General features: G+C 35.7%; 1 protein-coding gene across 1 annotated transcript in view; it reads left to right on the top strand.

The window, feature by feature from the left end:
• The window catches only part of lhx5 (LIM homeobox 5), a 17,927-nt gene extending 3,586 nt beyond the window's left edge, over window positions 1–14,341 (top strand). Inside the window, exons 3-5 of the mRNA XM_027133458.2 lie at window positions 2,167–2,444; window positions 9,401–9,566; window positions 12,353–14,341. Coding sequence (XP_026989259.1) covers window positions 2,167–2,444; window positions 9,401–9,566; window positions 12,353–12,642 — 734 coding nt within the window. The 3' untranslated portion in view covers window positions 12,643–14,341. The remainder of the gene's footprint in view (window positions 1–2,166; window positions 2,445–9,400; window positions 9,567–12,352) is intronic.
• The last annotated feature ends 4,917 nt before the right edge of the window (window positions 14,342–19,258 follow it).

Below are 19,258 nucleotides of genomic sequence, written 5' to 3'. Positions count from 1 at the left end.
ATTAACCACTGAGCTACAAACCACAGATATAGTACCACTGCAGGAATTTAGGTCCAAATTACCTTACATTAGGCTTGTAGATGTAAATCTTCCTTTTCCCTCCTCGATATGTTTATCTGTTTATTTGTGCTGTTTGGTGTTTATACACATGTCCAAGTGTTGGTAATTTATTTAGATTGTAATTCTTGTATAGTTTGTGTCATCTTCACTGTGCTTAAAGCAGCGCTTCGCATACTATAGTTATGCAATCACGTTTATGTGGAACGTTTAAAAGTTATAACACTGAAGACAAAACTTTTATTTCTACCTTAAATATGCATGCTGCGATGGATGTAATTTTATGCATATCATATATCAAGCAGCAGCAGCTCAATACTGAGCAGCTAGCTAAATGTAAATAAAGCCAGGCCTATATATTCTCAGGAATAAAACAAACGAGTACTAAGCTGTGTCTTGTCGCTAGGACTGTCCCCTTTTACCTGGAATTGTGGGTATCGTGTGCATGGACAAATGATTTCAGTTTAGATTTCATGTAAAAAAGATATATATTAAGATTACAAAGGTGTACTAGGGTTTCAGCCTAGTGAGAATAGGTAATGTGCAGTGTAATTACGTCTTTAAAAAATAACAACATTCTGATTACATAGATTACATATTGTGTACTTTTAAGAACATGTTGTCACGAGAATTTGTGGCATTGGGTCTCACTGTAGATCAGCAGTTACTAATAATAATAATAATAACAACAACAACAACAACAACAACAATAATAATAATAATAATAATAATAATAATAATAATAATAATAATAATAATAATAATTAAAAGTTATTTATTTATATTGCTGGAAGATATTATACGTTATAAGAGCTGTTTTCTGGGTACAACTAATCGCCTTTGTTTTCGGTTATACAGAATGGCTTTCACTCCAGATGACACAAACGTCAAGTCTGCAGTTGCACGTAGCTTCCGTTTATGTTAACGCCTCGTTTCTCAAATTGATAAGCGCCACCATGAGGACACGTGAAGTAGTGACACTGTGCTTAGTCAAGCAGTAGGTTCATGCGTGTATTGATATTGACAAGTACCGAATATCGGGGAAGAAAACATTAAGTATTAAGAATGCATGGCCGCATAATACATGGTTGTCAGTGGGGCTCGCATTTTATGTGATTATGATCACTATAAACGTTGTACTATCTATCTATCTATTTATTTATTTGTTTGTTTGTTTGTTTGTTTGTTTGTTTGTTTGTTTGTTTGTTTGTTTGTTTGTTTATTTATTTATTGATCCCTAGGCTCGAAACCGCATTATTTTGAACTTCTTTTTTAGGGAATTCACTTTTCACTGGTGACTTGACTGCTCAATTGAATTTGGACAACCATAAATGACCTAAAGAATTAAATAAATAAAATACAGAGTATATAAATGATGCAATTAAATCACGTCAGTATTAATAATAACAATAGAAATGGCTGTAAGTAATAAGATAAATACTGTTTTGTTTGTTGCTTTGGTTTGTTTTTTTACATTGTTAACACATTGCATCTGGGCTGAGGGTGAAAAATTCATTATTAAAAAGCTCTCATGTCTCACATAATTACATACGACAGGCTGCACATTTGTTTTGTGTGACACGTCGTGTAAACATATGCTTATAAAATAAATATGGGTTTCTGCATTTATATTTACACTTTTACAGCATTCTGTACAAACGCGTATCCAGAGAGACTTCTTGTATAAACCTCATGCCAGTGGATAGAGGAAGTCTATTAATAACCTAATATCAAATAAAAGGTTAGTAAGTACTGGGCTTTTTTGGAGGATGTTTTTTCACTACTTCTGCCTATACATTGGCTAGCTTTTGTACTCTATGTCGCTATTTGGGCTTCAGGTATTAATCTGTATCGTTATCCTTCGCTGTCAAGGGGACATCTTCTGTATGGATTGTTACCTAAAGCAAACCTTCATACAGTATAAAATATACTAAATATAAAATTGCTACCGCAGCTTGGCCCTGTACCTACAGCTCCTGTAATTGCACTGCATATTACATATATAGCAATTTAGGATCCCAGTGTGTGTTTACAAGTGTGATATTCGTGTACGTGAATGCCACTTTTTTATGTTTATTTGTTTTTTTGACCTTGATTTTTTTATGACAGTGTCCTCGTGTACAGACCGCAGCCTGTCGCCCGACCTGCCCGAGACAAACACAGACGATACGAAAGAGACGGACAACTCCACGTGCTCGGATAAGGATACGAACGCCAACGAGGGCGAGGAGCAGAGCGCGTGCCAGAAGCGCCGCGGCCCGCGCACCACCATTAAGGCCAAACAGCTGGAGACGCTCAAAGCGGCATTCGTGGCCACGCCGAAACCAACACGCCACATCCGCGAGCAGCTCGCTCAGGAGACCGGCCTCAACATGCGAGTCATTCAGGTAAAATGTCTTTACGCACATCGTTAATAAATACTCAAGGTCTGGATGTGAAGATAGGGACTATTTATACCTTTCAGACGCTTGGGGCGATGTGTGCGCGCGCAGAAACGCATCAATCAATAATAGCATAATTATAATTACGGTGATTTTAACATTGTGGTACATATTGTCAGTTTTTTACATTTGGCTCCCTCCACCCAACATGTTCTGAAAATCAACATGTGAATAATTTAGGATTCTACATATTATTATACACATATCACATGGGGATACATTTTTTAAGGTTATTCACAGTAGACCTGCCGTTTATTTTTATTAGTGAAATTATTTGTTTTATTAGTTACATTAATTGTAAAAGTTATAATAATAATAATAATAATAATAATAATAATAATAATAATAATAATAATAAATCTCATACTGATTAGTCACTTAAATAGCTAAATAACTAAATTAAATCTGTAAATAATTAGATTACAGAATTATATCCATAATATCCTTTTATTTTCCCAACTATATGTAAGAATATCGGTACAGTATAATTTTTACAGTTAATTGAGTTTTACCAAAGGATTAAATGTAAAACTTTATTATCTTCCTAGATAAATGATCTAACCTCACACTTTTCTATTATAAAAAGTTACTGATAACTATATATTAGTGGCAAATGGACATATATATACATGAAATATACATGAAAATACTTGCCATAAGTCATCATTTAGAAGTGTTAGGATTTCATCACGTATTACAGCAGAAGGCCTGCAGCTCATTTGAAAACCTGGCGATCAGATAAAGCATAAGTACCTAATAAGAAACATGTGTCACGTTTCTAACTTATTTTATATTTTTTTCTAAATTATTGGTTCTCAAAATGGGCTCCAGGAACCCCAAAAGATCCATGAAGCATGCTTTTGTATATGTATCCATTTTGTATAGTTCTTAGCTTTTACAACACTTGAATTTCGTACATGCCTCAGTAAATCAATTAGTCCCAGATAAAACATCTCATTGCAGCCAATCTGTTGTGTCTATTCATAGTTCAGGAATAAAATATTCCTATTCATGATAAAATAGTTGTTTCATGTTGATTGGTCAATTAAAATTTTGAGACACCCTGTTCTAGACAAAATGTGCTCCTTATAGGTATTTTAGAATATTATATATAAAATACTGCACAGTTCATGTTACAGTCACGATCAGGTTAAACGTAAAGCGATTGTTAAGCATGTTGATTAAATTATAGGAATATATAACATCTGTGACTGCTGCATGACAATCATTTGTGGATTTTTCACTTTAGCACAGATTTTGTTTCACACTTACGTTCACATAACAAGGCACAAATTGGGGCAAAACCATAACACTTTCTCACTTCCAAGCTTCTCTCCTTTCCTTCCACACATACTGTGTATTTATACTCATACACACCCATGATAATCATATGGCTTCGATTTTTTTCTCTTTTTCTCTTTGTTTCTTTCTTTTTAAGCCAGGTTGGAGGTGGTCTTTGACCCATGTTTACTATTATTGCTGCTTATTGCATTATTAAATCTTACATGTAGACAGGGAGCATGTGTTGGGGAAGCAGGTTGTGTGTGTGTGTGTGTGTGTGTGTGTGTGTGTGTGTGTGTGTGTGTGTGTGTGTGTGTGTGTGTGTGTGTGTGTGTGTGTGTGTGTGTGTGTGTAATCCCTAAGCAATGCTCACTCAGGAGGAGGGCAAGCATTTCCATAAAAATCTACCCAACAGTTAGTTGCTTGTTCTCAATAAGCAGGTGTTTGCTAAGCATGGCGAGAAATGTTTAAAAGGTTTTAGGTAGGCATGCTGTGAATATTCCTTCTTTCTTTCTTTTCTGGGTACTCACTTTGGTCTATGCATGAAGGAAAATATGTAAGGGATGATAGAAAAGAGGTGATAGATAATCGTATAAATGATGAGCTAGTCTGCATTTGTTTAGTGTGCTGTATGTTTGGCTCATGGTCTTTTGATTGCATCATCCTGACCAACCATGTAATTAGTAGTGAAGGCTGATTTACTTCTTTTCTATTCATTCAAATCTATAGATGTTTGCACATTTCTTTCTCGAAAAGCTGGTCTCCCTTAATATCTCTCTATTGTCTTTACTCTTGATTTTTTTTTATCTTTGACGTGATTCATTATGCAGTGGCAAAAACATTGTTACACTGTGTTATCACCAAAAACAGTGTCACTTAGGTTGGACGTTTTCAGGCTTTTTTTTCCCTGCTATTTTGCTGCCAAAAGCTGATTGTATTAACGTCAGTGGAAATATACATCTCATCTTGTCTGTGAAAAATCACACTTTGATATAAATGCATATTTTTGACCACATTTTTAGAAGAACTGCCACGTTCATCTCACAGATAGTTTATGCGAATGTTTGACAATGGTGTACAGTGGATCTAACACACTGTCTCTGTGGTAGAAAACCTTTTAACTTCATATTCATTAATGATGACGTGTTTGATAGTGACACACATGTCTAGGAAGTCAAAGTTTAAATAGTGTAAGATTGTATGCTGGAAATAAATGTAAATTATCCTGTTCCTCCAACAACAAGAAAGGCTTTTTTTTTAAAAAGTCACACCTTTTCTCTTATGGCTCCAAATCCTAGCTGTAATAAGTGTACGTGATTTTTTTTTTTACAATTTCAAAATTGGAGTTCCTGGATTTGAAATTAAATGTGCTTTTCTAACTCATTGCAAATTTCTGAATCCTATCCCCTCATGGATGTAGAAAGGGTAGTACAGTACAATCAGTCACCATGAAAAGAAAAGCAAGTTTGACAAAAGAGCACTTATTAGAACTGTACCTACTATAACTATAAGTACTGGTCATTGTTTAGAAGATTGTGAGTATGAATCCAAGTGATTGCACAGCAAGGAGCCAAGGGAGTACAGTTGTCTCTGTTGCAACTGTCAGCCAATTGTTGTCAACTGTGAGTTCTTGTATGCGAAAAAGGGCAGACAGAACTGTTCTCCTGGTGTGTTACATTGTACTGTGATGCAGAATGAGGCTTCATTGTCTTGCCAGAATCGTGAGTTAGCATTCAATCTCTCCAATATGTAGCTGTGGTATGATAGACGAGAGCCACCTGGTTGTTGGTAATTGACAAGTGAGAGAAAATAAGAGAGAAAATTAGGTAAAAATAAGAAGAAGAAGTCTTATTGATGTCCACTGAGATACATGATATACATATTATATTTATATTCTTTATTTATATATAGCTCTCATGCATTTAAAAAAAAGCTCAAAGTGTTTTACGGTGCAAAGTAAAAAACAGAAATAAAGAAAAACAAACTTTTTCTACACTCAAGTATACATATATAGGCTGTGTGTAAACTGTGTGTAAACTTTATAGAAAAAAAATAAATACTTGACATTGAAGTAACAGGTTGTCAAGGAAGCAACAATGAAAGCTGATTAAAAGCTAAACTATAAAATTGACAGAGCCTGATGATTCAATTAATTAGATAGATATAAATAGACATAATTAACAGCAGCATGTTCCATTAATAGCCTGATAACAAGTCAACTTTTCCCTAGCTAGTAAGATAATACTGCACATAAAACAACCCACTCAAAAAGAGCAAAGAGATGCAGAACAAATATGACCTCTAGCTAACTGACAATGTGAAATACTTCATGCTTTATTTGATTTGAATTGTATGTTTGTAAACTCACTACTTTCAGCCATTACTCAAACAAACCTGTTGTATTTTCCCAAGGCACAGTCTGATCCATAACAATCAAAGTAATTAAATGAATGCAATTTGGCAAATAAAGTCATCATCAATATTAACTGTCATATACAGTACTGAACATTTTAGTGATTGAGGCTAAGTTATATGCTTTACGTTATTAGACTTACACAAAAAAAACACCTATAAATCGTTTACTGATCCAAGACTTTGATTACAATATGATGGTGCAGCAATGTGTTACTGTATATTGATGAGTATATGTTTGTGCTCACAATATTGTCACTGGGCTGTCTATTACTATATGGAGCATTCTAATATACTAGTAATAGTATATAATATATACAGTACTGAAGAGTACAATGCTGTCCAGTATTAAACTCACACTTTAACTTTCACCAGTGTGTGTTGTGTAGTAGATTTTACTCTGCCCTTCCTTATTCTATGACATTTATTAAAAATTCAATTTTATTCTATTACTTTTATTATATATATTGTTATCTCTGGTGGTCCAGTGACAGTATCCCATGCTCTCACCTACATGGCCTGGGTTTGATTCCTAGGCAGAGAACCAACCCAGTCACTGAGGGGTTAACTCTCAGTCCCTGTATAAAATGGGAGCACGTGTCTAGATGAAATAGGAGGGTTGCATCGGGGGGGTATGTGGCGTAAACCCTGTGCCGAAAGCCAAAAAAAGTGTGGATCTGTTGAGGAGACCCTGAACAGGGACCATCCGTTTATTATTTCACTTTCTATAAACAATACAGGCATTTTAATAGAAACACCTGTAGCCATACAACTGCAGACAGACGCTCATCAAAACTGACATTTAAAGATAAGGGGAAAAAACAGCTGATGTCTAAATGTTCAGTATTGGTGAGCCTGTGTTCTCTGTAGCTTCACTCTGGTGTTCTTGGCTGACAGGACTAGAACCAGATGCGATCGTCTGCTGTTCGACGAAGGGGTTAGACATTTTGATGAAGAATGTTCTGATATGCTTTCCTGCCCGTGTTAAGGTAGCTTTCCTGTCAGCTCAAACCAGTGGGCCATTCTTTTCTGAGCTCTCTCATCAATAAGCCATTATCACATTTTTCACCAACAACCAGTGTTGTAATGTAACGGAGTACAAATACTTCGTTACCGTACTTAAGTAAAAATTTCACGTATCTGTACTTTACTTCGCTATTTAAATGTATGTCAACTTTCACTTTTACTCCACTACATTTCCTAGATAAAATGTATACTTTTACTCCGTTATATATTTTGTGACTGTAATAAGGGAGGTTTGGCGAATCACTGCCCCTAGATTGCATTACGCACGTCCGCACGCTCTACGGAGAAGCACGGGCACGCGCAGTCAGAGCTGGAGGCACTTATCTACAGTATAACAGCGGCAACCAAAAGCAACCAAAAGCTGTGAAATTTCACTATTCTTATTACCAGAGTTGATAGCACAAACAAAATATTAATGCAATATCAATACTAAATAAAAATAATATTTATTGATTTGGTCTTTGTCTTGTGAAACTTTTTTTATTAATGACTGCATTCATTGGACACACTGTTAGCAGAGAATGCACACATACATGAACTGATTTGATTCAAGACTGGCATCATTACATCATGCATAACATTTTGGTGTCCACTTTTGCCATTTAATAATACCATAACTTTTGGCTTACTATGTAGTCATTCTCACTGAGGGCTAAAACCCCTTATGCCTACCGAAAATCATTGAAATTTTACTTTTGACTTTTACTTCAAATACTTAAGTACATTAAATATCAGAAAATTACTTTTGATACTTAAGTACAGTAAATATCAGATACTTTAAGACTTTTACTTGTGTAATATTCTAAAAGGTGACTTTCACTTCTACTAAAGTCTTTTTCTAGTACGATACTTGTACTTTTACTCAAGTATTGCTTTCTAGTACTTTATACAACACTGCCAACAACCATGGCATAATCAATGTCACTGAAAACCAATGTTTTCCCCATTCTTCATGATATTTGATGTGAACAATGATTTGCTATTAAATGTCTCCATTGTCTGAATGGAAACACCAAAAGCAGAGGTATTGGTGTTCCTTTTAAAGTGGCTGGTGACACTAACTACAGTTAACTACATCATTATGGCGTACTCATATCATTATACTTTTATTTTTACCATATATTAATTGATTGTATACTAATTTATTTGTACTTGCCTATGTGATTATATCTATGGAAACACAGATACCTTTGAATATAGCACTGCAACACTATAGACAGGAGTGCACACACAAATATATTATGGTTATATTTTCAGTATACAAACAAACCTTCACCAAATACTGAATATGAAAAATGACACATTTTTTCGTTGTTTTCTATTTAATCTCTTTGCTTTCACTATGCGTTGAAATGCAGAGTTAATCAAAACGAATATGATTGCAAGCATTATTTTGAGGCTGTAGATGCTTATTGTTCATACTAAGTCTATCTGCTTCAGCATTTAGTCTTACTGTTCATTTCTGACTAGTCTACAGTAACAGCTAAGTCTAAGATATGTTAAGCCTTAATTATTTGTTAATGTAGTTTGTACACCAATAACATTTTGAACGAAGTGTCCAAAGTGTTATCAAGTATTAGCATAGTTAATATTTGTAATACTGTTTATACAGTCTATACTGACAGGGATTAATTCACACATTAGAATTAGCATACTGTATTATGTATTACAGAAAATTATGTATTACCTGAAACCTAGCAAAAGCAAAATTGTGAAAAAAGTAAACTGATTGTAAATTTCTTACATGCGACTGGCTGAAGTTAATCTATTGGATAAGTCGCATGCTCAGCTATTACCTCAAGTATTGCATGATATTTAACAGACATGAAATCAGATCATTACTGTGATTTATTTTAATTAAACAATATCATTGTGAATAATATGGTAAAGTGTTATGATATTGCATTTTAATGCATTTACAAAATGTATTCTATAGGCACAAGCTGCAAAATAAATGCAGCATAAATGTTTTACTGTATAGAAAAGGATATGTAAAAAGTGCAAATGTTAAAACTGGAAGTACAAACTAAAAAATTAATAGAAATTCAAATCACAAAAAGAGCAGCTTGAAAACATTTTCTAAAACGTCTGTTTTTCAAATATGTTGGCCATTGCTTGTTCGACAAGGTCTCCTTAGCCTTTTTCACATATTTGTCTTACTGACCATCTCTCTTTCGTTTCAGGTGTGGTTTCAGAACAGACGGTCTAAGGAGCGTAGAATGAAGCAGCTCAGTGCCCTTGGCGCCCGGCGCCATGCTTTTTTCAGAGGACCGAGAAGGATGAGGCCGCTGGGCAGCAGACTCGACGAGCCTGATCTCCTTGGCCCTGGGGGATATGGCTACTATGGAGGTATGAGACCCTCCTTCTATTCATTTTTCTTTGCCTTGTATACACACAATCGATTGTCCTTCATACACAGAACAAAAGCTTTTTTTTTCAGGGAATACTCAAATCATAGACCCTTTACCTCACCTTGAAATAACAAAAGATTCTCTGTCTCCTTACTCTCTCTTTTCTGCATGTCCCTCATTCACCTACAAAGACCTCATCCTTTGTTATATCCCCCTGTTTCTCATTCGTCCCTATTAAGAATGTGTACTACAGAGACTGTTCAACCAAGTGAAATCTAAAAGCACAAACATTTTTCAAGCAACATCTCTAATCAGTTTTTTAGGCACGCAGACACAATCTGTGCTTTAAGCCCAGTGGATCTAGTCAGATGTTTGATTAGCTTTGGTTACTGTTTACATCGCAGAATAGCCTCACCTGAGAAGACCTGGCATGGCACAGAAGCATGCAGCAGCAGCACAAAGTACTCAAGCTGAGAGATGTCAGGTTTACCCATTCTATGCTGGGTAAATTGGGACAAATCGAGCATTGCCTGCTGGGAAACAAAGTCTGCAGTGCCCCCTCAAACGGGATTCGATCTGAAAATCAAACACTCACACGAGAAGCTCATGAAAAGCTTAAACGTATTAATCTGTTACAAAATCATCCAGCAGCGTGTTTTTTTTTATTTATATAGCGGCTTGCTCCTTTGTAACAAAATCTATTGTTAATTTGTCAAACCAAAGTGGCATGTAATCTAAAGGCGTAGAATTCCCAGCGTCGCCAGTTATTGACTATTTGTGCTTGTACAGTAAATAAGCCACATTAGTGTGAATTCACGCTGCAAAGCTGGAGGCAATGAGGAAGAGAATGTATTACTTGAGTTCTGCTTTCTGTTCTCTGTTGCTCAGCAGATAGTCTGTAATTCAGAGCAACATTTATGGAATGGTAAATGCAAGAGTAATTGTGTTTTTGTATGGCCTGGAGAGAAACACAGAAATGCCCACTGATTTTTTTTATTCTCAAGGACTCTTCTTTTCTACCTTACAGTCACCCATTTTTTTTATTCCAGTTATGTTTATTCCTTCACTCGTTAATAGTTTTCCATTTGAATTTCGTGTCATTTATTCCCTTCCCAACTGCCCCCCCCAATCCCGCACACACACTTTTGCACCGTATTGAAGGTAGCTGAACATCAAAATGTCACATATCACAAATATGTTAATCAGAATAGCACTGCATTTCATTACTGTCTTTAATACCCCGTCACTTACTTGGCATTGCCTTTGTCCCTTAGTTAAACCCTGCCGACTTCTTAAAGCCTCTTCTATTACTTCATCACCTTGATTCAAGTCGATTCACTGCCGATTTCAGTATTTTCCTTTTCTATTTAAACCAGTGAAAACACATAGAGAAGCTGTTCATAAGTATAAGCAAAAGCAATTAAATTCCTCAGGTTTCATAAATATAAATATCACCTTTGATAATCGATGAGACGTTACTTTGCTGTGTTAGGCAAGGACATGTTTCTCTGTCAGAGGGGTGTGCAGGAGGTGATAACATCATTGAGGAAGTAAAATACGTATGTTTGCCACAAGGATAGCTTATGTAAAAAAACATGAGCTATCAACATGTCATTGTGGACAATAAGTCAGCCTTTAATAGAAAATACAATTCTTAAATTCATGCTAAGTTTATACTAAGTTTAGTTTTTGTGATGTTTACCATTGCTACTATATTGTTCAATTCTTAGCTAAGGTTTATCGTAATCCCGCTGGCATGGTTAAAGAAGTCTATTACAGACATAAAGAATTCATTACATACTAATATTAAAAGCTGAAAAGGCATAATTTATTATAAGTAGCTTTCGTCTGTCAGCTCTGCCGCTAGCACGATTATGTGGAGGATGTGCTCTTCTTAAAGACTTGGATACAATTTGTGTTGTTTTATAGTATATCTTCATGTAAATATTTCCATATAAATTGTTCAGCTCATTCATTTAGCGTATCTCAGTGCTAGAATATTAGTTATATGTCTCCTATCCAGCGTGATATTAGAAGTTTCAATTTAGCTACAATTTGGTGATGTCTGTGTGGGTCATGTACTGTAGGCCATGTAGATTAAAAAACAGGACCAAACTAGCATGCAGCAGCAGGTGCTACAGGACATAAAAAATGCATCTTGTAGACTAGATATAAGGTGTACAAAAAGAGACTCGCCATTCAAAATCAAAGTCAGCTTGTTTAACCTATGAATCTGGCGATGCTAACAATATTGTCAATTGTTTGTTGTCAAGATCACAGCCTGATTTTTTTCTCTACTGGTTTCCACAAAAAAAAATACCTGTCCAAAGAACCACAAAAAATCACATACCGCTGTTTCTTTCTTGGCATTCGCTATATTAGTTTTAGAATTTCACATTATATTTGCTTTGATTTTTGTTTAAAGCTGTTTTAGCGAACAATTGAGGTAAATATTAGAGTTAATAGACTGAATAAAGCATCTGATCTATTTTTATGTTTAATCTTGACTTTCAAATCTTAAGAGAATTTTAGAATTTCTTATTATTTAAAAAAATATATTGAAGTGTTTTATTAATTGGGGACATATACTGTACACATTGGGGCTGCATATACACACCAACTAACATAATGAAATGTGGTGTAAAAACACTCTGCTAGCTGTTTCATAAGCTAAATTATTAACCAGCCAAATGATTCACTAAATCATTTAAAGAAAAAAGAAAAGGAAATTGCCAAACAGAACCAAAGCATCTCTAATCAGTGGCCACTGTTTTTGATTTCCAGAGTACCAAGGTGATTACTATGGCACAGGCGTCAACTATGACTTCTTCCCTCATGGTCCACCCTCGTCTCAGGCACAGTCTCCTGCCGAGGCTCCCTTCCTGCTCAGCTCAGGTTCCGGAGACGACCAGCGATTCACAGACGTGATGTCACACGATGACACTCCTAGCCCAGATTTGCACCCAAACGCACAGGGTGAAGGTGGATTTGGGACAGGACCCAGTCCGCCGTACCCACTGGCCAGCAATGCCAACTACAGTGGGCAAGAGATGGGTGAAAATACCGTATGGTAGGGGTGGATGGGGTTTCTGGACAGATAAATGAAGGGAGCAAAATGGGATGTGGTGCAGGACACAAGACTGGAATTTTAGCACCAGACACCCACCCAATCCCTTAAGAAATCCCACAAACCCCACTGGCTATATTTGCTCCATTTTCTAGAAGTGCTCTTCTGAGCAGGACGAAAATATGTTTCAAGGTCATGACATAAAGGAAACAAAACTGTCACATGGCTCAGACATTGCAAGGACGTCATGTTCTTTCTTTGGTCACAATCTCTTCACTCACTTTCTACAGCCCGACACACCAGTTACAAACACTGGAATTCTTTCCATTGCTATTGGTTTTTGCATGGACTCAGTTTTATGGTATTGCATCATACATATTAGTGCTCATACCTGTTAGCTTTGTCCAGTTTTGCTTCACTTATTATTTACAGACTAGCAAATGTTGTTGGTCTGTGTGCAAATGGCCTGAAACCAGTTAGTGGATTTGTTCAGAAATTCTGAATAAATTGGGAATTGGGTAGTAAACTTTAAACCTGCGCCCATTCAGTTAGGTTTTGGTTTATTCCTTTATCCAGGATCATCCCATTTGACTGCTTTTTTCATGTTCTAAAACTCTGATCTGTTTTCATTTATTGAAAAACAATAAACCTTTTGATGAACACAGAGTTTGCTCTCAACCCAGTTGTGGTTTCAAGAGTTAAACATACAAAGTGTCTACTAACAGTGTATTCTATGCTATACTATGCCATGTTTCCTTTTATCTCTCCATTTTGGCTAAGCTATTTGGTTACACAATCATCATTCACCTCCATCAGTATGCAATCAGTATGTTTTATTGTTAGTCCTTGGATAAACTCTTATTTTGACATGACTGACCAGATAAATGGTATATCCATGGCATAGTGCTGCAGCAGCTAGCAAGGCTACAACATGTCTTCTGATCCCATCCCTGGTGGATTCCCAATTCAAAGCACATTTTCTGGGGGTTGGTTCTGGATCCACAATAACCATGACCAGGATTAAGTGATCATAATTTAAGTAGCAGATCAGATCATGTATGCAATGGGTACAACAATATTGTAGCTTCATATTAGCTGACACGCTTTAAAAAACAAGAGACCAATGAACTAATCTAAAAAATGACATAGAACAAGAATGACATGGTGCTTCAGTTTCTCCTTATCCAATTAGTGAAGCAACAAACAGTGAGTAAAGTAAGACTTAAAGGCAATAGTATTTAATTGCTTTGTGTGATAATGAGATAAATCCATCAGCACTCCAAAAATCTGTACTGGTGCAGACATTGATTTGAACTGATTGAATTTTAGGAATTGCAGATATAGTCATAAAGAAATAATAACAGAATATACAGTATAAAGCATTGAGCAAAGGAAAAACATGTGGTTTAAATGACAAAAATAGTAAAAGTGTCATTAATACTAGCATACATTTAAGCTAGCTGAGCTTTTGGGAAATTAACTTTATATTGTATAAAAGTAAGCTGGGTGTATATTGAGCTTGTTTGCATCCACAACCTTATTGTTATTTTATTGCTTCTAAATTTATCTAAAGGGTTGAGTTGATATTAGACTTCTGCTGTTCAACTGAAAATATCAGCTCCTCCCGTGGGTTCTTGGAAGGTAAAGGAAACTGAGATAAGGTACAATGTTTTACCTGAAAAGACTGAAATATATGACAAGATAGAAAACTCTAAAAGTGACATTCACATATAGTGGCATCTATATTCAGAATAAATGAAAGACCGATATTTTTGAATAAGAACTGTCTATACCAGGACTCTTTATTTCTATTTTGCTAAGAACAAAAACAATTGAAAACTATAGTCTAAGTAAGACTATTGTTCTGAAATGATTTTTAAGGCATTGTGCAAACTTATTGAACAATCAGAACTGGTGATATTTTAAAGCGTTCACAATGCAGACGTATGTATTTTTATCCATTTTGTAAGTTAAACAGTAAAATCCTAATTTAAGATATTTGTTATTGCTTAATATTGTTATTTCATGAAGTCCACCATATTATTGGTTTATAGATTTCTGCCAAGTTTAATAGGTTTAAATAGGTTTTGCTCTGTGGGAACAAGGTTTTTATTCTTGTTTATGATCCCCGATTTGGGCTTTTTATTATTATCAAAGTGTGACCTTTATCTTTCATGATGATATGCAGTTCACAGATAAGCCAGACCGTTTCACCATTCAACCTTTCAGTGAGCACATATTTGTTGAATTGGTGGAATTTTTCTTTCCTACAACCAGAGCAAGCAATGCTTTCGACAAGCAAGAGTGAATGAACTTTCTCTGTTGTCTGAACGGTTACAGCGCTGACTGGTTACTGACAGTATACTGAATTGTGTCAAACAATATTAATATAAATTATGTTTTAAAAGCTTATGACATATTTGGGCATAAGACGGATCCTATTTATCACTTTTTGGGATTGTCAGAAAATACTAACATAGGTGCTTTAATATCCAACATTTATTTGATTTGATTAAACAAACTAAAAATGGGATAAAACTAAAACAAACAAAATTAAAAAAAAAAAAGTCTCAACCCTTGGTTGAATTTTCCTAAAGCAAGTATGAAATGTGGAGTGACTGTCCTGTTAAGCATAGCTGAATAAACTTTGTCACTTTCATTTTATTTATGCAATGGCTGACATGACATGTCTAACACCGATTGGTTACTGACAAAATACTGTAGGTTGAAGGGGAAGTTTCCATTGTATCTCTGCCATTCTGTAATTTTTTAACAGTGCCCTGTCTCATTCACGTATCAGCCTTTATTCATAATATACACATCTTTAGGTGATTGAAAGCCTAGCCCCAACCTAGCCATCCGTCACCAGGCATCATTACAGCAGCACAACGCTGTTCAACTCCATTTAACCTTTGTTTCATTACCTTCCTTTTAATGGAACTGATTTACAAAAGAACACTGAGGCCATAATGGGGAATCTCCTCAAACAGCTGAGGTCTCTCTCCAATGTGAAAAGAAGAGAAACAAAAGGAGGGTGCAAGCAGCATCTGTGCTTCAGTATGGCCGTAAATTAGCACCACCTGGAGGTCAGAAGCAGTAGCACACATGCTACAATACTTTCATGTATTTAATATACACTTAAGAGACTTAAGAATGGAGTACAACAAAACCCGGGGTGTGTAGTTATAGGAACACATTCAACAATGGTGTGCTGTAATGTTTTATACCCATTATACAACAGCAATTACACTAATAACAGTTTTTATCTGCTAAAAGAATAACATTAATTGAGTAAGGAACAACACATATGACCATCTACAGTAAGATTTTGTGCAGTTGAAAGCCTGTGAGCAGCTATAAGCACTCATTCCAACAACAGATACTATTTAATTCTCTGGAAGCAAATAAGACAGAAAACATGTGTCATGTTACACAGAAACCAGACCAAAATTTCTCTGTCTTGAAGATTCAACCATGGTTTTTGTAAATAACAGCAGCATTTTTAACCTTGTGTTTATAATTAGTCTTTGATTCCGAGTGTCCACTATGCCATTGCCTGAGTTACTATAGAAACAATAACGTATTTGAATGAGCACATTTATAAGAACTTTTGATTAGAATTGCAGCTGGAACTACTGTGAGAGCAGTTTTAATACAAACTTTCATCAACACTTTCTAATCAGAATTGGGACTTCAACAGCGCTGTTATATAAAATGTTGTTTTTTTTTGTCTTATCGGTTACTATTTATCAATTGATGTCCACTGAATTATTCGACTCTTTCAATATTAAACACGTGGTTTAGAAATTCTTTAATAATTTTATGTTCATCAACAGTACTAATACAAATAGTATTATGGGGTTATCAAGGAAGTCTCCAAAAGGTAATGCATAAGCTAGCTCTAACTTGTGTGCTTTGGCATGCAACATTTAGCAATTGGATTAAACAAAGTGTAAAAGGAAGTCTCAACCCTACCAACTCTAGAATATGATTTGAGACTGTACTACTGCAATTCACTCCTGGCATCTCTGCCCCTGAGTGCAGCTGCATGGCTTGTTTTTAACCTTGGTAAGGACAAGTTCTCCCACACCACTTCATTGCTATTCTTCCCCCGCTGGCTTCCTGTAGCTGTCACAACAATATTAAATCACTGACTATTGCCTACAAAGCCAAAACCGGACCAGGACCCACTTACCTCAAAGCACTTATCAGACCGTGCACTGCACCACACTCGCTCCGATCCTTTAGCACTGCTTAACTGGTCTCACCATCTCTCAGTGCACCAGGAAGGCAAGCATCAAAACTCTTATCTGTTTTGGCACCTAGGTGGTGGCATGAACTTTCACTAGATACCCAAACGCCTGAGTCACTTGCCGTTTTCAAACACTCTCTAAACACCTGCTTCTTCCTGAGGTATTTTAAGTAGCATATTATTATGAATTTTTTAAGGCATTGTCTGCTTTTCTTACTATCTTACTTCCCTAGCAGACACTGCTGTATCAGACCATATTCTTAATCCGTAACTTGGTGAGGTAAATACATCAGGATGTATTTATTGCTAGAAAATGTTAAGCACTTCTGTAAGTCCCTCTGCCAAATGCCATAAATGTAAACCTGAAGGTCTAATGGTTAGAGAGTCTGACTTGTAACCCGAAGGTTGTGGGTTCGAGTCTCGGGCCGGCCAGTACTGAGGTGCCCTTGAGCAAGGCACCGAACCCCCACAACTGCTCCCCGGGCGCCGCAGCATAAATGGCTGCCCACTGCTTCGGGTGTGTGTTCATGGTGTGTGTGTGCACTTTGGATGGGTTAAATGCAGAGAATGAATTCTGAGTATGGGTCACCATACTTAGCCGTATGTCACCTCACTTCACTTCACTTCACTTCACTTCTGCATTGTCAAGTCTGTTTGAGAATAGCAAATGAAAGAAGTACTACAAGTGACCAAACTGTTTTGGACAAAGTTCAAATTGATGAATTTAACAAGTTCACTTCTGCCAAGAGGTTCAGACTTGAGGTGTGTCCTAAATCACATACTTATACATTAGTTGGTCACAATGAAAATTCCAACAAGAACTACCCAGGTTATGCACGTATCAAACAAACAAACAAACAAACAAACAAATAAATAAATAAATAAACAAACAAACAAACGTGTGGAAAGATGGAAACGTCATGTATTTAACGGTCACCGTTTTACTTACTTACTTTAGCGGTAGAGCAGTGGGGCTATAAGGTGCTGATGCTGGCGGTGAAAAAAATTTCAAGATGGCTGATGACACTCTGGTGGAAAAGGCATCTTACTAATGTCTTTTAAATTAGCCCATGTTGTGCAATTTATAATTCTCTGTATCCTACTAAAGCTACAGTAGTTGCAGGTGTTTGCCATAATTTGCTATTGACTGAAAAACAGGTTTAACTTATTACTTTTTGTAAAAAAAAAAAAAAAAATAGAGTTTGTAATATTTATTACAATATTATTATGCAATATTACCAATATTACTAGGTTATAGAGAACTTACTGAATAGTGTATTACATCATTTGAGACACGGCTTTGGCCATAGCGAGAAATAATCTCTGGGCTTGAAACTTACTGAAATACTTGTCTTCTGAATAAATGGGAAGCAAGGGAAGAGTGTAAAAAATTTAAAGGAACTAAAAATTAAAAGAGGGTGAAATGTACTCTGAATGGATGGAATTTTTTTTGTATTATTTTATTTTAATCATCGAGAGCACAACAGAGAGCACAGGAATATTTACTTTCCATACTTTCAAATTCAAATTTTATTTGACAAATACACAGTACTACAGTATGACAAATGCTTGGTATGGCTGTCCTAAAAAAGCTAATAGTATATTAAAGAACAAATAAAGGAATAAAGTTAACGCACAGGTGAATATAATAGAAGAAGAAATAAATATATATAAAGGATATATCAAACAATTTATCAAATTATATAAAAAGAAATAATACAAATATTATAAATGCAAAATTGTGTGCACTATTTTGGTTTTACAATAAGCCAAGAACCCTACAGGAACCTACAGAAATCATGGAATAAAATAAGACTTTTCTCTCATTTATTCCACAAATACCTAAAGCAAAAAAAGGAATTTTATACTATTTGTTTTTGGAGAATGTACTTGTGGAACTTGTGAAATGTGTGATATTTTATAAAAGCTTCACAGACCACACCAAGGTGTTGACCTGCATTCTTTAACATTTTGCGTCTCTTCAGACTGTATATCTCATCGTCTAACACCAAGGTCATGTACCTTACAAACAAACTCTCCATCGTGCCAGCAGCTTCACAGACTCTAAAATAAGTGAAGCTCATTCACACAACTTTAATAATTAAAACTCACGTTAAGCTGTCGCTATAGCAACCAAGTCATAGTCAAGGCTGAGTACAGCTCCTAAGAATAATCATAATGATGGGACCTCTTCATCTTAGTAGCACTGTGTAAAAGAAATTAAAGAAGAACCAGAGCTACTACGATTCCTAACTAAACCTCATCATTTCCCTCATTTTTAGATTTATTTATTTATTTTGTACCAACACAGGTGTTTTTTAGCCCTGAATAGTACAAGTCTATATTAGGTAAAAGCATACAAAATCAACAG

This window comes from Tachysurus fulvidraco, chromosome 21 (genome assembly GCF_022655615.1).
Source record: "Tachysurus fulvidraco isolate hzauxx_2018 chromosome 21, HZAU_PFXX_2.0, whole genome shotgun sequence".
NCBI classification, from domain to species: domain Eukaryota; kingdom Metazoa; phylum Chordata; class Actinopteri; order Siluriformes; family Bagridae; genus Tachysurus; species Tachysurus fulvidraco.
The sequence above is the reverse complement of the archived record's forward strand: the minus strand, read 5'-3'. Positions and strand labels throughout refer to the sequence as shown.